The following is an 18,685-nucleotide window of genomic DNA, read 5'->3' as shown; positions in this document are numbered from 1 at the left end:
AACCTCCTACTTTTCCAAAGACTGTCTTCATGATGTGCAGATACAAAACAGAGAGGAAATATTTAACTGCCATTTAATTATGAACTTGCAAAAAATAAATCTGGGTAATTCACCTCACAAAAACAGTTGATTTCATTATAAAAACATAAACTGGTAATGACATAGTAAATTGCATTCATATAGAAAATGTCTGTCAGATGCAATTTTGTGTTCATCACACTGAGATGGATTTCAACACTGTCTCCTTGGAGGCCACGTTAAATGCAGTTAGCAGGCCTCTGTTGCCCTTGGCCGTGTGACGTGCTCTCTGGAGGTGCCAGGCTTCCTGAGGCCAGTGGCTGCGGGCAGAGTCAGTGGCTGAGTTCTTGTAGGGCTGAAATGGCCTGTCACCCCAGGGGGCCTCAGGCTGGACTGTGGGAGTTGTGAGTGGCAATGGGGCTTGAAACAGGAGCGAGCTTAAGTACATGCACAGCACAGCCCTCCAGCAGTGACCTATATAAGGGTGGCAGTGTGTTCTGCATACCAATGTCTGCCTCCCTTTGCATGCTGTCCTTGGGATTGGTAGCTTTGGCTTCCTTTGAGAAAATGGGGAACAGGCAGAATGTAAACTGCAAAGGGGGGCGGTGTGAACCATGTTGCTACAGGACTGCCAAATTGCAGGTGCTAGGACTTTAAAACAAAAACTCATTTGCAAGCACATCTTTTCAGGTGCCAAAAAATGCAGCAATGGCTTTTTTGGGAAATCTTGGCCTTCTGTTGTTTTTCCCAATGAAGGACTGAATTATTCTTTTTCATAGGTTTAGAGAGAAACATTCCACCTTCACAGTACACTTTTAAGCAAACAATGAATTCTGAAATCTAGATGCAAAGCCCCCCTGTGGACAGATGCTCCCTTCCTGAAGCCATCGTCTTGTGATGAGGCTAGGTGTAGTGCGCATTGGATCTCAAGGGATTTTCAGTTCCTTTTTACAGTCAAATAAAATGTAATAGAATCAGATGTCCCTCCTGCAGGTGTTTCAGATGAGAACAAAGGGGATGTTGCAGCGGTGTCCAAGAGGGATCTAGGCAGTATCTTCAGGGTATATGACATAAAAACAAGATCTGTACAGAGAAATCAAAATCTTTAATATATCCACTTTGACTACTCGATTTTTACGCAAATGCAAAGGGTACAGAGGATTGAGCTGATGGGAAGGAGTTGACAGTTTCTGTTTAGTGGATAGGAACATCGAGTAGTTCTATCAGGGTGTGGTGGTGGTTTCAGAGATTGCAAGTTTAGAAGTCTGTGAGTGTACTGTCAGGTGATGATTATGTAATTAGTAGAGCAAGACTGATATTCACCATCCTTTGACTTCTATAACACGCTTTTTAGGGCTCGCCTGTTAGGGGGAGATACATAAGCGGTAGTACAGTGTTATGCTGTAAGAGCTGGGCAGGCTCCAGAATTGGTCTCCTCACCCATGGCAGCCCTGGCATTTCTCCTCCTCCATATCCCCTGCCACAGTCACGGGAGGCATTTAGGCCAAATGTTGGCCTCACTGTGACCTGCCTCTTGTGCACAGTGGCGCATCAGCAGTCCACTTTGGATGGGCTTATTGGTGAGTACAGGTGTGTCTGGTGGTAGGCCTGGCTGAAGGTGAGTGGACTTCATAGTGTGAAGCTAAATGACAAGGTCCTGCTTCATCCCTTGGGACCTGGAGGCCCTTTGGCAGTGTCATTGTCTGACGGAACATGTCCCTAGATTGTCCTCAGGTTGTCCCTTAGAGCCATGCGGTCTGAGTGTCTGCTGTAGTCCTGCCGTTTCCTGACAGACCATCCACAAAGAAGTTAGCACCCAGAGTGGGGCGAGGCCCTGTGCTGCTCGTTCTCTATTCTGTCTCACTGCCCCCAATGTTCTCATACTCGGGACAGAACATGGCATGATGTGTGCTTCAGCCAGTGCTGGCCATCTGAACTGCAGCCTGGGGATGCCATCGGGACTACACCAACATGAGGCTGAGGAGCAGAGGGCGCGTGGGTCACAGCATGGCCAGTTGGGATGGTGGCGTTTGGCTGCTCCTGGGGCAGAGGCGTGGGGCCGCCTCTTCAGGCTCTTCTCGGGTGAGCCACCTTGCTTGCAGCAGGGGTGTGTTAGACCTGGAGTGCTGAGCAAACCACTGATGTATTTATATTGACTGATCTCTTGGGGAGAGTGGCTTGAAATTTATCAAAGTGATAAAGACTATTTTTGTTTAAGATTTATTTATTTTTATTGGAAAGGGAGATACACAGAGAGGAGGAGATACAAGAGGAATATTTTCCGTCTGCTGGTTCACTCCCCAAGCAGCCACAAACGCCAGAGCTTAGCCGATCTGAAGCCAGGAGCTCAGAACCTCTTCTCTGTCTCTCACGTTGGCTTTGGGCCACCCTGGACTGCGTTTCCAGGCCACATTTTGCTTTTACATTCAATAGCAAAACCCCAAAATGAACCTTGAATCCTTTGTCTTTTCAGGGAGTGATAGATACTGGCGAAGTTGAAAGGTCTGATGGCTGACTCCCATGCCCATTAGCTCTGTAATCTTGAGCAATTCACTTAGAGTTTCTTTGATTAATGGCAGTTTTTCACACAAATGCCTCCCATATAGAGTTAACTGTGATGCACACAGAATAGTACCTGGCACAGGACAAGTAGGATGCACAAACTGACCATTTCCTGCCACCCAGCGCGGTGGACTCGAGCAGGCCCTGTGATTGTCCATTGTGGACCCAGGCTTTCAGCCCCTGCAGGGTGCCAGCTGGCATGGTTCCTGGAGGGCAATTAGGTACTGCGTCTCACTTAAACATATGCATTTTAACTCATTGCTAGAAATTTCCCCCAGGAATGGATCTCAGATGTCTGCCAAATGTCTTTATCAGAATATTTTCTTCAACTAGGAAATCACAGGAGAGGCCGGCTCACTGTCTGTCCAGCAGGACCTGTAGATCTGGAGGGCCGATGATCATTGTGCCTACCGGGATCCCTTTTGTGTCCCTGTATGTGTATGTGTTTGACTGTGTCATGTGTGTAACTGCCCTTTATAGATGTGAGAGACAGGACTCCTTCTCCCTCTAGGATTCAAGTGTAGAGAGTGGGCAGGGTGTTGTCCTGGGTGTGTGTCTTTCATAGAGTTCAGTAAAGGGAGAGAATATTACTTTGGTCAGCTTACTAATATAGGCTTCTTGCCAAAGAGTGCCATACCGTTCCCTGGTTTGGGGTCATTTAATAGAGTCTGAATTGATTTTTAAAGACAGGAATCTAGATGAAGGTTAACAAATAGTTGCTGGAACTTTGAATATTCTGCTTAATGAACAGAAAAGACTGGTGTGCTTCATTGATTCTGAGAGTGTTACACACATGTTCACAAACACCCCAGCCTGTCCCAAGCACTGCCCCAGTATTAACAATCCTGAAACAGTGGTAGACTTTAAAAATCAGTAAGACACGGCCTGGCACAATAGCGCAGTGGTTAAAGTCCTTGCCTTGCACTCGCCGGGATCCCATATGGGCACCGGTTCTAATCTTGGTGGCCCTGCTTCCCATCCAGCTCTCTGACTGTGGCCTGGGAAAGCAGTTGAGGATGTCCTAAAGCCTTAGGACCCTGCACCCACATGGGAGATCCGGAAGAAGTTCCTGGCTCCTGGTTTCGGATTGGCTCAGCACCAGCTGTTGTGCTCACTTGGGGAGTGAATCAGCGGACAGAGGATCTTCCTCTCTGTCTCTCCTCCTCTCTGTACATCTGACTTTCCAATAAAATAAATATTTTTTAAAAATCAAGACAAAATATTGATGCATAGCTTTGCCAGCCACATCTTTGTGGCCTTGTATAATAGCCGGCTTTGTATGTGGAAAGTTTTCATATAAAATATGCTTGTGGGGGCCAGCTTCATGGTGCAGCAAGTCAGCTCTGCTGCCCTCATTGCTGGCATCGTGTATGGATACAGAGTTAAGTCCTTGCTGCACTGCTTTAAATTCAGCTTGCTGCTGCATGTGGTAAAGCAGAAGATGGCCTGAGTACCTGGGTTGCAGCCACTGGCAGTTCCAGGCTCCTGGTTTTGGCCTGGCCCAGTCCTGTCCCAGCTGTTGTGACCATTTTGGGAAGTGAAGCAGTGGATGGAAGAGCTCTGTCTCTTCCGTCTTCTCTTACTCTGCCTTTAAATAAATTATTTAAGATAGTAATAATAAACACTTCTTGTCCAGATACCCCACTGACATTCTTAGGTCTGAGGATTTTAAGAATACTGCTGTCAATAGTGAACACTAGCAGATCTCATAAATTTTGATAGAAGCCAAAACACAAGGGTCATCAGTTTCCCTTCTGTAAGACATTCTTCCTATTTCTTGACTGAAAAGATGTTTTTCCTTTTAAGTCTCCCGAATTTCACATCATTAGTTATTTATTTCTCGTTGTGATTTTTCATCTTTTCACATGGTGGCCTTGGAATAAATAATGTCTGAAGATCTCTGCAGTTTCTTGGGGACTACAGGAGGGGCTTATGGGGCCTCCTGCTTCCTGAAAGCCTAGGGCCTGGTCAGCAGAGTAGCCTTGGCTTCTGGCCCACGTTGATGACCCAGTTCTCATTTTGGGTATTCTAAGTGGCCAGGTTTATTGGGACAGCCCCACCCAGATGCTGTAATGTATCAACTGACAAGGGCTTCCGGGAAGGGACAGTGTTTTCTGGAAGTGGCTTGTACAATGCTGTGCTCAAAACAGTAGGGAGCAAGAGTTGGTAAAAAGAAAACAAAACAAAAACTCCAGTGAGCCTTCAGAATGACTGGTTTTGGGGAGTGAACACGGAGTTTGCTGTGTGTTAGAGCTCTGTCCAAGCTGAATGGCAGGACCAACCTCCGGCACCTGTTAGGGAGACTGTGGGTGTACTCTGTGTTCTGAGTCCCATTCCAGGGCTGCCCCGACACAGACCTCCGCCCTCCGGTCAGCTTTGTAGTTCCCTCCCGCTTCAACACCCAGGCTTCTCTGGGCGTTGTGTTTGCTTCCCCTTTCTTGCTACAGTTGAGACTAAATAAACCAAGCCCTTGATCCTGGGGTTCCTGAAACTCCAACGTCTGGTGTTTTGCATTGGGCATTTGTGAAATGTGGTGGGAGCCACTGCTAGCTTAACAGGAGTGCAGCATTTCTGCGCACGGGGCACGGCAGGCTCACTGATGCTGCACCCCGGCCTGCGTCTTGGCTCCTGCCCCAGCTCCACCAACCTCCTTGCACCTAGTTGGAACTGCTTCATGGCTTTCTGCAGGCGTGGCCCAGGTGGGTGCCGCTTTGCAGTGGACTCTGACTGTATTACAGCAGGTTGGTAAGAGGAAGATGGTTTACTAAGAGTACTGTGACAATTTTCTGCCTAATTACAAAACAGCTGTGTGCCCTTTCTTTTTAAAACTTAAACTGAGAATTGTGTTATAGTTTCAGTCTCTGGAACTTGTAGCCCGCTTAGGAAGTAGCAGCTGTCATTGCCAATGTTGATGTTGTATCCCTCACTCAGCCTTCTCCTTGTTCCTCAGAGAACCACATTTTGGAAGATGTGAACAAATGTGTCATCGCCCTCCAAGAGAAAGATGTTGATGGGCTGGATCGCACGGCAGGTGCAATTCGAGGCCGCGCCGCCCGAGTCATTCATGTAGTCACCTCAGAGATGGACAACTATGAACCTGGAGTCTACACAGAGAAAGTTCTGGAAGCAACCAAGCTGCTTTCCAACACAGGTACAGTGACTCCTAGAAAGTGCTCACCAGTGCTGTGAGTCAGGCTGTGCTGTTAGCCCAGGAACTGTAGTTAGGTTAGGGGTTCAGAACTGCAGAGCTCGGTTGGGCTTACTAGACTTGGGAGAAAGAGGAGGTTAGATTCAGGCCTCACAATCTTATTTTTCTGCACACACATCTTGGGGAGTGTCACACAGTTGACTCCGAACACACTGTTTGCGATGAACTTGGTGTGCTGTCTCCTGTCAGTGAGTCAGTACTACACCGGGTCCCATTCTTAAGCAAGAATGAGTCCCACTCAATGCTGTTCACCACCCACACCCCGATCCAGGCAGCGCCCAAGGAGATGACTTGAGGCTCACGTACCATGTTTATTTCAACCACAAACGCCCTTTCCCTGCTAGAGGCAGAGTCCTTTTCCACCAGCCCACAATCTGTGGGTGACTCAGGGCTGGGGAGGGATCGGGGGGTGCCAGGGTGCCCGGCTAACGCGTCAGCTATGCTTTGTCCTCTGCAGTCATGCCGCGCTTCACCGAGCAAGTCGAGGCTGCAGTGGAGGCCCTCAGCTCAGACCCTGCCCAGCCCATGGATGAGAACGAGTTCATCGACGCCTCCCGCCTGGTGTACGACGGCATCCGGGACATCAGGAAAGCGGTGCTGATGATCAGGGTGAGCAGCTGCGTCACAGACAGTTTTTCAGCCTGTGCAATGTGTCATTGTGGAAGTCAGCAGACACGGTGGCGAATATATTCACTCCGAGAATCTGAGGGCTGTTAGAATGAGATATATTTGATCATGCTGCCTAAAACAAGTTAGTTACAGGAGCCCAAGCTTGGGCTGAGAAGGGGTGCAAGCATGAGTCAACCTTGATAAAAATGGGAAGCCTAGGGAAGCGGGAGCGGGTTGGGAGCACAGAGAAGGAAGGTTGATGAGGTGGTTTTGGAGGAGAAGAGCCATGGACAGACAGGAAGGAACCCCTGTGTTAAGGGAAGGGTAGAGCTCTCAGCCCTAGCAGTATTCCTGGTTTGTGGCTTAAGCATTGAGCTGCTTTCCCCACAGCAGAATGGAACTCCCAGCTGTTCTGGGGCCCACAAGACTGTCTTTGACCCCCTCTAGCCTCCATGACTGAGGGATTCCAGAAACGAACAGCCCCAGGGATGCATCCCTGGGAACCAAGCCTAGTCTCCAGCCAGCTCTCCTTGGGCAGCTGATCCCCTTGTTTTCAGAGTAGAGACGCCTGGGACAGGCTGCTCTGCATGTCAGGTTAGGGGAGAGAGCCGCTGAAGGCAGCCAAGTAGGCAGCTGGCTGCTCATGCAGGCCCCTGGCCAAAATGGCTGTTTTGAAGCTGTGAACAGTCAACTGGTGAAGGCTTTTGCCGTTTCTGTTCCTGCTGCTGTGCTAAAAAAGGACTGCATCCACTGGAGGCTAGTCTGAATATATATGAGAAAACCAGCAGCTCTTAACTTAGGTGTAGGACATATAGCTGTTTTTTCAAAAATCCTTTCTATGCCATCCATACACAGGATACGAGTAGCTTCCAATGGGGCTGAGCCAGAGCGAGCCAGCCGTGCTGCGCTCAGGGCCCCATGGGAGTTGTAGGACAGCATGTCCCAGAGCTGGCACAGGAGGTCATGGTGCTGGCTTTGATGCTTTACCTCAGGTAAAATATAGGTCATATGTTTGTCCAGCAACTGGCACATGATTGCGGTTTCTCCGTGCTGTGGCAGGAGAACAACTGGGGCGGAAGCCTCGTAGGGCAGTGGCTTGGCCAGCCTGGGATGGGGAGGGAGGCCTTGGAGAAAAGGAAGACCAGCTCCTGCCCTGACTTCCTCACTCTTGCCTTGTCACCCACAGTCCTGGGCAGTCCCACTCACCTGCTGAGTGTGGTGGTAGCTGTCCTGAGTCCACAGGGGGTCTCTGCCTGCTCCTCATTCTGCCTGACCTCCTTGTTACTTCCGCTGGTCCCAAGGCTAATGCCTACACTTGGTGCACCTGGGCCCTTGTCCTCCACCTTCCTGCAAAACCATGGCTGTCCCTGTCCATGCTGCTGGCAGGCACAATGCCCCTGTGCACACACCTCTGCCCACGTGTCTTCAGATGTAAGAGGAAAACCTCGGAGCCCTGTCCTCCCAAGTTGCTGGTTTCTGCTCTTTGACTCTTCTCTCTTTGCTGCCCACGTGGCTGCCCTTGGCATGTGTACTTGCCAGAGCATATGGGAATGGGAAAGGCCCTCACCCTGTTCCTGCTGCTGGCAGTGGATGGCCATGCCAGGCTCTCGCACAGGTCCAAACCTTCAGTTCTCACTTTCTCATTTGGGTCTCACCACGCCCATCAGAACTGAGAGTTTGAATGCATTCTACTTGGGTCTGCCACTAGCATCTTTCACTTGGTCCCTGTTCCCATCTCACCATCCACAGAGGGCCACTTGTGTGTCACTTTCCCAAGGCCAAGTGATGCTAACACTGGCCAGAGCCTGTCACCTCAGCTGCTGTTCTCTGCTCTGTCCTTTGTTGAAAGGGGCCTGAGGAATGAGGGCCGTGTGCCGTACCCCTTGCCTGTGTCTCCACTTGCCTGCCCCTACTGCCTTCAGGACTCTCTCAGGAGACCCGCATTCGGCCCCCTTCCCCGCTTCAACACATTATACCCCACAGGTGTTTCAGTGATGAAAGGAAGAAAAATGTGGTGCTTTGGATCATGATGGCTTGAGAGGGTGAGGAGGTGGAGACAACATTGAAGTCCTCAGAACAGCTCCCAGCACGTCTAGCCACTGACGGTGCCTTGGGTTTGTGCAGCCAATGAGGAAGAGTCCAGGGTCGGTGGAAGTGCTTTGGGGCTCTCTGCTAGCTTTTCTGGCCTCCACCCTGCACCCACCTCAGCTCCTCAGGGACAGGCCCAGCAGTGGTATAAGTGCCTGCGTGTCCCTACTTGGTTTTGGTTGACGCCCCACAGCAGGCCCTCAAGCTTGGCTCCGTTGAGGTCCTGGTGCAGATGAGGGCTCCATCTGCCACTCTTCACTGCTAACTCCCTCCAGGTGGAACTAGCTATGTAGCCTGCTCGTTTCTGCAAAGAACTGTATTTCACAAAGCCACAAGCCGCCTCCTGTCAGTCGGGACCTGCTGTGTCTGTCCCTCAGACACCTGTAGGTCTCCTTCACCTGTCTTACTCCTTAGGCCTCTGGTGCCGTAAGAGAACTGCTTAGTAGTTACCTATCTCCTTAATGCTGGATAAAACACCTCTATTTCAGACAGCATCTCTCCCCTCAAAAATAATTCTCACCTTTGCCTTAAGATTCAGATATTGGGAGGTATATTTTTAAATGTGAAACCTGGAGCAGTTAAGACAACATCACACCTCCTGCCCCTGAGTAAGGGTTTAAGTCCCAGTGCTGTCTCCCGAGTCCAGCTTCCGGCTAACAAGGCATTTGTGGAATAAACCTCCAATGGGAGCTAACTCACTCTTCCTCTTTAATCAACAATGTTTTCACTTAGACATTTTGTACTGCAGTCACTGCTTAGTGGTAGACACCGATCCCTAATTGGCTGGCAGCAGCCAGGCTGCCTGTCTGTACACCTTGGCGCTCACTCGGGGCATGGTGAGCGACTAACCAGGTACAGCTCTGGTGCTGTGTAGTAAAACCAGCGTTCTGGATCTCTGCCCATCTCTCTCTGCTGCAGACCCCGGAGGAGCTGGATGACTCTGACTTTGAGACGGAAGATTTCGATGTCAGAAGCAGGACAAGCGTCCAGACTGAAGATGACCAGCTGATAGCCGGCCAGAGTGCCCGGGTAAGGACGTGCTTGTGTGCTCTGCAGGCCCCGTGGGTCTCTCCCGGAGGACAAGCTGGTGCTGAGCTTCTGAGTCTGTTGTGACTCCTGTGGGTCAGCTGAGGTATGCGGGGACCCAGTCAGTGCCGTGCGTGTTACAAGTTGTGGAACTTCACAGAGATGCTGCCTTGGCCCTGTGTACTTACACCATGGGTGGGAGATAATGAATAATGCATGAGTTTAGGGAAATAACAGTGGTACATTGAAGAAAGCAGTCAGAGCCGTTGCATTCATTTGAGTCATTAAGTCTTCAATCAATAGAATTTATGCTTCTGGGAGGATGCCAAGAAATGCTTCTAAGGAGTCTGTCTTTCCTGTCCTTGGAAATCTTGCATGTTGAACAGTGAGCATCTTGGGTACAGAGGAGAGAGGTGGCCTGGCCCTTGGCCAACAGGCCCTTTAATACCGGGCCATGCAGCTGCAGGTCAGCTTCTCCTCAGCTTGCCTTCCATTCAGCAGACACAAACCTGGAAGAGTGGGAGGGATGGCAGGTAGTCACCAGCCCCTCCTCTTACTGCCTGTCTCCACTGCAGGAGCCTGAGGCAGGGACTTGTCAGAGGCCACGACAGAGCCACCACATTAGCCTCCCCCCACCCCCTGCACTATTTGCCTACACACGAAAATGTGTTCTTCAGAGTGGGTCAGGAATTCAGGCTGCATTAAACTTCTGTAAAAATGAAAGAAAAGGCCTTTTGGGCAGAATGGCGCTTCCTGAGGCATGCTCCCACCTGTTGTAAACAGTGTGGCTAATGTGCTGTGACAACTTGTGTCCTGACTGTAATGGCACTTACTGTTGCAGGCAATCATGGCACAGCTTCCCCAGGAGCAGAAAGCAAAGATCGCCGAGCAGGTGGCCAGCTTCCAGGAGGAGAAGAGCAAGCTGGATGCCGAGGTGTCCAAGTGGGATGACAGTGGCAATGACATCATTGTGCTGGCCAAGCAGATGTGTATGATCATGATGGAGATGACCGACTTCACCCGGTGAGCCACGCCGGCTGGCAGATACCACGTGTTGTCCACTCACCTCGTTAGGAGTGCTCTGCCTACAGCTGTCGTGTCCTCTCTTTTCAGAGGCAAAGGGCCACTCAAGAACACATCCGACGTGATCAGTGCTGCCAAGAAGATTGCGGAGGCGGGGTCCCGGATGGATAAGCTTGGCCGCACAATCGCAGACCATGTGAGTGGTGCTTGGGCAGCCTGCCATGTCCACTCGTGTGCCTCACTTCTCAAAATTGCTGCTGCTCGCTCTCCTGCCCAATGACTCCTGCTTGAGGTGTGAGGCCCTGTTTACTCTGACCTGAGGGCTGCCACCAGCTCCTCAGGGAAGGTCAGAGCACATTTCCTTGGTGCTCCAGCCCTCTGAACAGTTGCTTTTCAGTCTTCCTCTCAGCTGCCCTTTGTACCACAGGGTGAGTGACAACTGGCCCTACCTATTCTACAACACCCTCAGTCCACGTCCCACAGGCTCTGGCCTCCACGAGCCAGTCTGCATGGTGCTTCCTTGCTTCAGGGGAGGCTTTCTAGAATCAGTCCCCAGGCTGGTTTCTGGGCGCCCATGCTTTTAAGATGTTTGCTGTCACACCCTGACAGTCCCACCTGCCACCCTCTGGGCAAAACCTTCCCAGGTAGCTCTAAGGCTTGGCAGTGGGAGCCCCTGCCCATCTTCGGCCGCTCCCACGTCTTCTCTTCTGTCCCAGCACAAAGCAAGCCCACCATGGACCTTGTGACTGAGTCAGCAGAGACGCCGCCTGTCGTCTTTGGCCCTGCACATGCAGGCAGCCTGTGGCTCTTAAAGAAAAACTAGGAAGTTCTGACCAGGAATCCTTGGCAGCAGGGGGTTCCCTACTGGGCAGGGCCCCAGGAAGTTTGGGGACTTCAAAGTATCCATGGAAAGGAACTGTAGAAAGAAACATGATTAGAGAAGCTGATGTAGTGTAAGGAAAACAAAAATTCATGCATATAAAGGGCCTTCAGTGCATAAGAGAAAACTGCATATATTTTTTGAAGTGGGGGTGGGCACCGAAATACTTACTTTCCCACCCATGTTTTGTAGTGCCTGGTCAGGCCCCAGGGTGCCTTGAGAGCGCCCTCAAGTGGCTGTCCAGTTCCCCTCCCTGCCCTGGGTTCTAGCAGGGGCAGAAGTGGGTTTGGGCCATACTGCCCTTCAGTGGGAGCCCAGGACAGGGGCGGTGTCAGGCGCAGCGGTGCTCGGTGCTCGGTGCTCAGCTCCCTCTCCCTCCAGTGCCCGGATTCGGCCTGCAAGCAGGACCTGCTGGCCTACCTGCAGCGCATCGCCCTCTACTGCCACCAGCTCAACATCTGCAGCAAGGTCAAGGCGGAGGTGCAAAACCTTGGCGGAGAGCTCGTCGTTTCTGGGGTGAGCTACCTGTGAACAGATGGCCAAGGGGGTGCTGCAGCACCCCTGCTCACACACAGGTGGAGCCTTTGCATGGACTTGTCTCCCCCTGTTGCATGCCAGTTACCAGGAAAACAGTCTTTCTTCCTTGTCCTGCTCCCCACCCCAGGGTTAAGGCTGCTTAAACCAGCCAGATACACATAGACAAACTGCTCTCTCTAACCTCATCCCCTCTGCGTGCCCCAGTGGTGTCCCCATGGGGTCCTGTCATGGCCTTGGATAGAGCCCTGTGGGTTGAGCCGAACCCACTTTGAGAGAAAATAAACACTTGGCATGCTGAGCGGAGAAAATCACTGGCACTTTGGTGATGTTACAGCTGCCATGTCTCAGGAAGTGATAGGGGAGACTCCATGCCCATGAAGCAGCTGGGGGGTCCAGGGTGCATCCCATTCTGGTCTTTCTACTCTATCAATGCTAGAGACATGGGTGATAGCTCATCCCTGCCGCTTTCGGGGGACAGGCAAGGTACCAGTGCTTTGGGGTGTTGTTACCACTCCCTTCCCTTCCTCCAAGGGCCTGAAATGCCCTTTGCTATCAGGCCCCCACATGTCCTCACCACTCTGTGCCTTGCAGGTGGACAGCGCCATGTCCCTGATCCAGGCAGCCAAGAATCTGATGAATGCTGTGGTGCAGACAGTGAAGGCGTCCTACGTGGCCTCCACCAAGTACCAGAAATCTCAGGGAATGGCGTCACTCAACCTTCCTGCTGTGTCTTGGAAGATGAAGGCTCCCGAGAAGAAGCCCTTGGTGAAGAGAGAGAAGCAGGATGAGACACAGACCAAGATTAAACGGGCATCTCAAAAGAAGCATGTCAACCCTGTGCAGGCCCTCAGTGAGTTCAAAGCCATGGACAGCATCTAATCCAGAGCCACGCCAGCTGCCGCAGGTCCCTCAGGGCTCCTGGGGCTCAGTCACTATTCTTTCTCCCCAGTGGGTTTGCTAAGTAGAAGCTGCCTTTGGAGTCCACCATATGTAGGCACATTTTGAACCCTGCAAAGGCAGCAAATTTTGCAAAGACATATTTGTGTTGTAAGTTGGCCAAAAGTGCTTTTAGAATTCAGGAGCATATTTCTAGCTATATTTTTTAAATCCATAAGTTGAAAAAAATACCATAACCAAAGAGAATTCCACATTATCTAGTTAGTGATACTCTTGGCCAAATTGTGATACCCATTTTCTTGGTGGTGGTGGTAGGAGAGTGTGGCTCTCAGTAGCCCGTGATGTAGACACGCCCGTCTGGCTTCAGAGATGACCTCGGCCTGGGCATCCCTCCGGGGGAGTGTCCTGGGAAGGAAGGGCTGGGGGCGCAGCTGACGGTAAGAAACATTATTTTTCGTGGCAATGACGGCTCTCTGTGGCAGTGACTAACTCACTCTGCTGCGGGGCTTTCATGAAGTTGCTTCTCCCAGCTAGCAGGTAGTGGTGCTGTAATGAAAACACGCCTCCCCGCTCCTGCCAGTGCAGCACTGGGCCCTGCCCTGGGCCTGTGGCAGCCCAAGGGGAGGTTGCTTAGGCCGTGATTTATCCCTTACTGTATTTGTGATTACTGTAGCGATCACTAGATAGAGCTGCAAGCTATAATTTTACTATCTTATTTAAATTTTGATTTCTAATGTTTTTTACACTAACTTTCCCCAATAAAATCTACTATGAAACCAATCCTCAGTGATATTCTTTGCCTTCCACAGGAGCAGTCGCTTTGTCCTGGGGGTGGGGAGCCTGCCAGCATACACCTTGGCAGCGTGCAGGTCTGACCTTCACATCAAACCCTGGCACCCTGAGCCTGCTATCTTCACTCTTCCCTCTCAGCTGGCCCAAGGTGCTGCGTGGCCCTTGGCAAGCTGACAACTTGTGTGCCACCAGGCAGCCTGGCTCTCTCCACACAGGCCCGAGCACCTCTTACCTTCCAGAAGGCTCCTCCTGACTTCTGGAATCCGGGCTCCTGTGCTCTTTGACCGGCTGGGAGGGAGAGCTCCGTCTGCTCTGTTCTCCACCAAACGCTGCCTTCTCCCTTTCAGGTCTCCACTTGGGCGTTGCTGAAATCTCAGACTCACCGTCCACAGTCCTCCCTGCTCTCCCCCTCCCCTCATCCCCTGCTGTCACTCCTGACCGCATTCAGCACAGTCTGTTTACAAGTGCCCGCTGTCAGCACCTCACTGCAATTATTGGATGACAGATCATCCCACCACATAGTGGCTCGGAACTAAATTTTTACCTCCCACTTCCTCAAGCTCAAGTATCCTGGGGCAGCTCGGCTGGGTGGCTGATGGTGGTCCCATTAGGAAGTAGCTAAGATGTCAGCTGAGACCCACGGGGCTGGGTTTGCTTCCTGGCTCGCTCACGGGGCTGTGGGCAGGTGGCCTCAGTTCCCTCCACGCAGGCCTTTCACTGAGCAGCACACTCTGGTGGCTGGCTTCCTGGTAATAAATGATTCCAATGAGAGCAGCCGGCTTGTAGGAGCCACAGCCCTCAGCGTGAGCATTAGCTTGGCACTTAAGACGCTGGTGGGATGCTATGACCCGTGTTCCAGTGCAAGGGCTATAGCTGGCGTTGGCTCCCAACTCCTGCTTCGTAACAAAGCAGACCCTGGTCGGTCAGCACCTGTCTGGCTCCCATGAGCATTTGGGGCTTGAACTGGCAGATGTGTGCCAGTGGTGGGACCCAGTGCCAAGAAATGGCAGCCACTTACCCTCACACCTGCTTCCTCCATCGGAGAGGTCACGGCCTGAGCTGAGCTTTTCCACTGGCTTCCACATCCCTGGGACTCTTGCTCCCTCAGCCTTTCTTAGTCCCACCTGGAGTGCACCCCTTGCTGAGATAGCTAGTGGCCAAGGTCCCTACCCTGTCCACCCAGCACTGATGGGTTCTACACAGCTGTAACTCCACATACACCATGAGCACTCAGCTTGTCCCCACCACATCACCAAGGTCCTGGGCACTGGGAGATGCTGGTGATCTGCTGCTTCCCCAAGCAGGACCAGGTGGGTGTGGCTTTTACTCATCACTTCCACTTGCTGACATGGGGACATGGTCTTGTTTTTGTTACCAGTGACGGCAACAATGTCCACCAGACCCTGATGTCTCACTGTCCATGGACACAGCCTTACTTGCATTCCTGCAGAGGCCTCTCCGTCTCCTGCACAAAGCTGACCAGTGGAGCTTCCACATAAGATCCTAGTGGACCTCCTACCTGCCACACTGGCAGCCCAGCATCTGCGTGGCCACCACGCCACATGCACCCAGACTGGGTGTCCTCCTAGGACACCCTGTTCACAACCGCTCCTGCCCACACATCCACCAGCTTCATCAGATGCCAAACCCAAGCCTAAGGCTGCTGTGAACTGGGCAGGTCTGACCCGTGCTAACCTCTGCAGTCCTAGGAGGACTGTGCACATGCAAGCCTGTGGCACATCACCAGAAGCCATCCCTGAGCCACAGCCACCGTTGCTCCCCAGGGCTGGCCTTGGCCTTGGCCTTGTTGCTGCTTTTGTCTGGCATAGGACCTAGCAAGGACTAGACAAATAGTTGTCAGGTGATCTACTCAAACATTTCAGGGGCAAACACTGGCAACAAAGGGCCCACCCCTCCACCCTGTAACCTGCTCTGGTGTCCTTAGACCTGGACCTGAAGCAGTACTTCAAGGGAACCTGACCTGCCCATGGCCTTCTCTGTCATCTGCTCAGGGCACCGCCTCGCCTGCACCTCACCTGGGACGGACAACACCCTTACTGCAAACAGCCTTGGCGACCTCCCAGAAGGAAATTCCCCAGATCCTTACCAGAGGCAGTGGGGAGGGCACGGTACCGACACGGCCCCCCAGGTCTGAGCCAGAGGCAAGCCCTTCCGGTGCTCCCTCAGCCAGTGTGGTGCCCTGCCAGGAGCATGTACTCCCTGAGGTACCTGGTCACCCTGGCATGGCCCCTACCTCACAGCTGTGCCCTTGCCATGCCTACCTTTTTGAGCTGTCGTTGCCTCTGCCAGCTTGCTCTCCCCTGAACTGTGAGGCTATGGGGCAGGGCCTCCGCTGGGTGTAGCCACGTCAGCCTTGAGGCACACACACATCAGCTGCAAGTTGGCCCAGGTGGTATCCCAAGAGAGGACAGCCATCCCATCGGGAAGCTTGGAGAGGCTCCTGGATAACGGAATTAAAGGCACAGGTGAGGGGCCCGGCGCGATAGCCTAGTGACTAAAGTTCTCACCTTGCACACGCCAGGACCCCATATGAGCTCCAGTTCTAATTCCAGCAGCCCTGTCTCTTATCCAGCTCCCTGCCTGTGGCCTGGGAACGCAGTCGAGGACGGCCCAAAGCCTTGGGACCCTGCACCTGCATGGGAGACCCGGTTAGACACTCCTGGCTTCAGATCAGCTAAGCTCCTGGTCATTGATGCCACTTGGGGAGTGAATCGGTGGACAGAAGATCTTCCATCTCTCCTCTCTGTATATCTGACTTTCCAATATAAATAAATAAATAAAGTACGAGACAATTCCAAAAATCTATTTGTAGGTTTCTTATAATACACTTGTTCTACATTTTATAAAGAGTTCTGTACCCAAATAATTCTTTGAATTCTATTTTCCCACGGCCCCTTGAACTATCCTCTATACACGTGTTCTGTTGTCAATAAACACACGAGTGACATGAGGTGAGGGCAGCTGCACCCACACCACAGACCCTGCAGGACTGTGGGGTGTTGCTGGATGTGGAGCTCCACAAGCATCCCTAAGCTCCCACCCATACCCAGGTCTAGCGCTGACAGAAGCTACAATGCTGGGAGCTGAGAGAAGCTGTGAGCTGCGTCAGCCACATGTTGGTGTTGCTGACAATGGGACTGCCAGACAACTCGCCTGCAGGATTAATTAGCATCATTAACATTTTCTTCATCACTTCTGAAGTCAAGACAATCAACAAAAGCAAAACATTAAGCCCTAATAACATTTCTCATTTCTACTGTGTAAATGCCCCATCTGACATTACGCAGAGATTCGGTGTGGGAGGTTCAGGGACCAAGCACACAGGCTGCTCAGACACGGACAGCCAGGTCCTGTTTTGTGCAGGCCCCGCATCCCAGCCCAAGCCCGCAAGCCCTTCTGAGTTCCCCAGGCTCAGCCTGCAGCCCGTTCCTAGGCAGCAGAGTGCTGGGCCACTGTTGGTTATGATCATCGGTTTTTTTCATCTCATGACTGTGTTCCAACTTACATTTTCCTGGTAAATAAGATGTTGAACTGTACCTGCCGCTGTGGTGACACCATCTACACAAAGAGCCTCCAGCCTTTCACCGCCACTGAACCGCCTTTGCACCTTTGCCAGCATCAGTGCAGGGTGCGCTGGTTTGTCACAGGGCATGGATCTGAGTCGCAGCTCTGCTTCCAGCTCTAGCTTCCTGCTAATCTATGCCCTCCGAGGAGGCAGTGCTGGCCCACATACTGGCATCACTGCCACTCGTGTGTGAGACCTAGACTGCATCCCAGGCTTCTGGCTATATTCTGGCCCTGTCTGGGATGCTGCAGGTGTTTGGGGAGTGCGCCAGCAGGTGAGAGACTGCCTTACAAAATGCTTAAAAATCAGTTTTTTAAAAAAATAAGTGTACAGTAGCCCCCTTAGCTGTGATTCTGCTTTCCATGACTGCAGTTACCTGAAGGCAACCATGGTCCAAAATATTAACGGGACATTCTAGAAATAATTCATAAGCTTTATCTGAAATTGAGGGGGTGGGAGAAGAAGGAAATGTCAAAAATTTGTGGAACGTATTTTAGAATATGTATAAGGGCTGGGCATTGACACCACTTGGGATACCTGTACCCATACTGGAATGCGTGCTTTGAGCCCCAGCCCCTCCCCTTCCGATCCAGCTGGGTGGTGATGGGCACCTGGGGAGGCAGCAGAGGAGGGGTCAAGCACTTGTGTCCTTGTCACCCGTTAGGGAAGCCAAATTCAATTCTAGGTTCCTGACTTCCTCCTGACCTGGCCTCAGCTGTAGCAGGCAACTGGGGACTGGATCATGGACATAGGAATACTGTCAGTCTGCTTTTCAAATATAATGAAAAGTTTTTAGTTTGATATAAATATTTTTTGAATCCATGTAGATGAAAGGTTTTCAAAAAGGTAACAGAGGAGCTGGTACAATGAGTAGAGATTCCACCTGTGGTACCAGCATCTCAAATGACCGCATGTTTGAGACCAGGATGCTCTACTTCCCATCTAACTCTGCTGATGAGCCTGGAAAGGGAGCAGGTGGCAACCCACATGCTTAGGCCCCTGCACCCACATGGGAGACCTGCAGCAAGCTCCTGGCTCTTGGCTTTAGACTGGCCCAGCTCCAGCCATTGTGGCCATTTGGGAAGTGAACCAGTAGATGGAAGATTCCCATCTCTCCCTTTCAGCAGCTCTGCCTTTTAAATAAATAAATAACCTTTAAAAAAATCATCTTTGGGTCCAACATGGTAACCTAGTGACTAGGGTCCTCACCTTGAACATGCCCAGGGTCCCATCTTGGCGCCAGTTCTGATCCTGTCCAGCTCCCTGCTTGTGACCTTGAAAAGCAGTAGAGCATGGCCCTTGGGACCCAGTACCTGTGTGGGAGACCCGAAGAAGCTCCTGACTCCTGGCTTCAGATTGGTTCAGTTCCACCCATTGCAGCTACTTGCGGAGTGAATCAGCAGATGGAAGATCTTTCTGTGTCTGCTTCTCTCTGTATATTTACCTTTCCAAAAACAAT

General features: G+C 51.6%; 1 protein-coding gene across 2 annotated transcripts in view; it reads left to right on the top strand.

Annotated features, from left to right (window-relative positions):
* The window catches only part of CTNNA1 (catenin alpha 1), a 141,634-nt gene extending 128,006 nt beyond the window's left edge, over positions 1–13,628 (top strand). For both annotated transcript variants that reach the window (XM_040977893.1, XM_040977982.1), the window contains exons 12-18: positions 5,531–5,731; positions 6,246–6,397; positions 9,404–9,514; positions 10,353–10,534; positions 10,625–10,730; positions 11,796–11,930; positions 12,543–13,628. In XM_040977893.1, the coding sequence (XP_040833827.1) occupies positions 5,531–5,731; positions 6,246–6,397; positions 9,404–9,514; positions 10,353–10,534; positions 10,625–10,730; positions 11,796–11,930; positions 12,543–12,830 (1,175 nt within the window). In that variant the 3' untranslated portion in view covers positions 12,831–13,628. The remainder of the gene's footprint in view (positions 1–5,530; positions 5,732–6,245; positions 6,398–9,403; positions 9,515–10,352; positions 10,535–10,624; positions 10,731–11,795; positions 11,931–12,542) is intronic.
* The last annotated feature ends 5,057 nt before the right edge of the window (positions 13,629–18,685 follow it).

Source organism: Ochotona curzoniae, unplaced genomic scaffold (assembly GCF_017591425.1).
Source record: "Ochotona curzoniae isolate NIBS_2020 unplaced genomic scaffold, NIBS_Ocur_1.0 contig_1, whole genome shotgun sequence".
Lineage (NCBI taxonomy): Eukaryota > Metazoa > Chordata > Mammalia > Lagomorpha > Ochotonidae > Ochotona > Ochotona curzoniae.
This window is presented reverse-complemented; position numbering and strand designations above follow the sequence as displayed.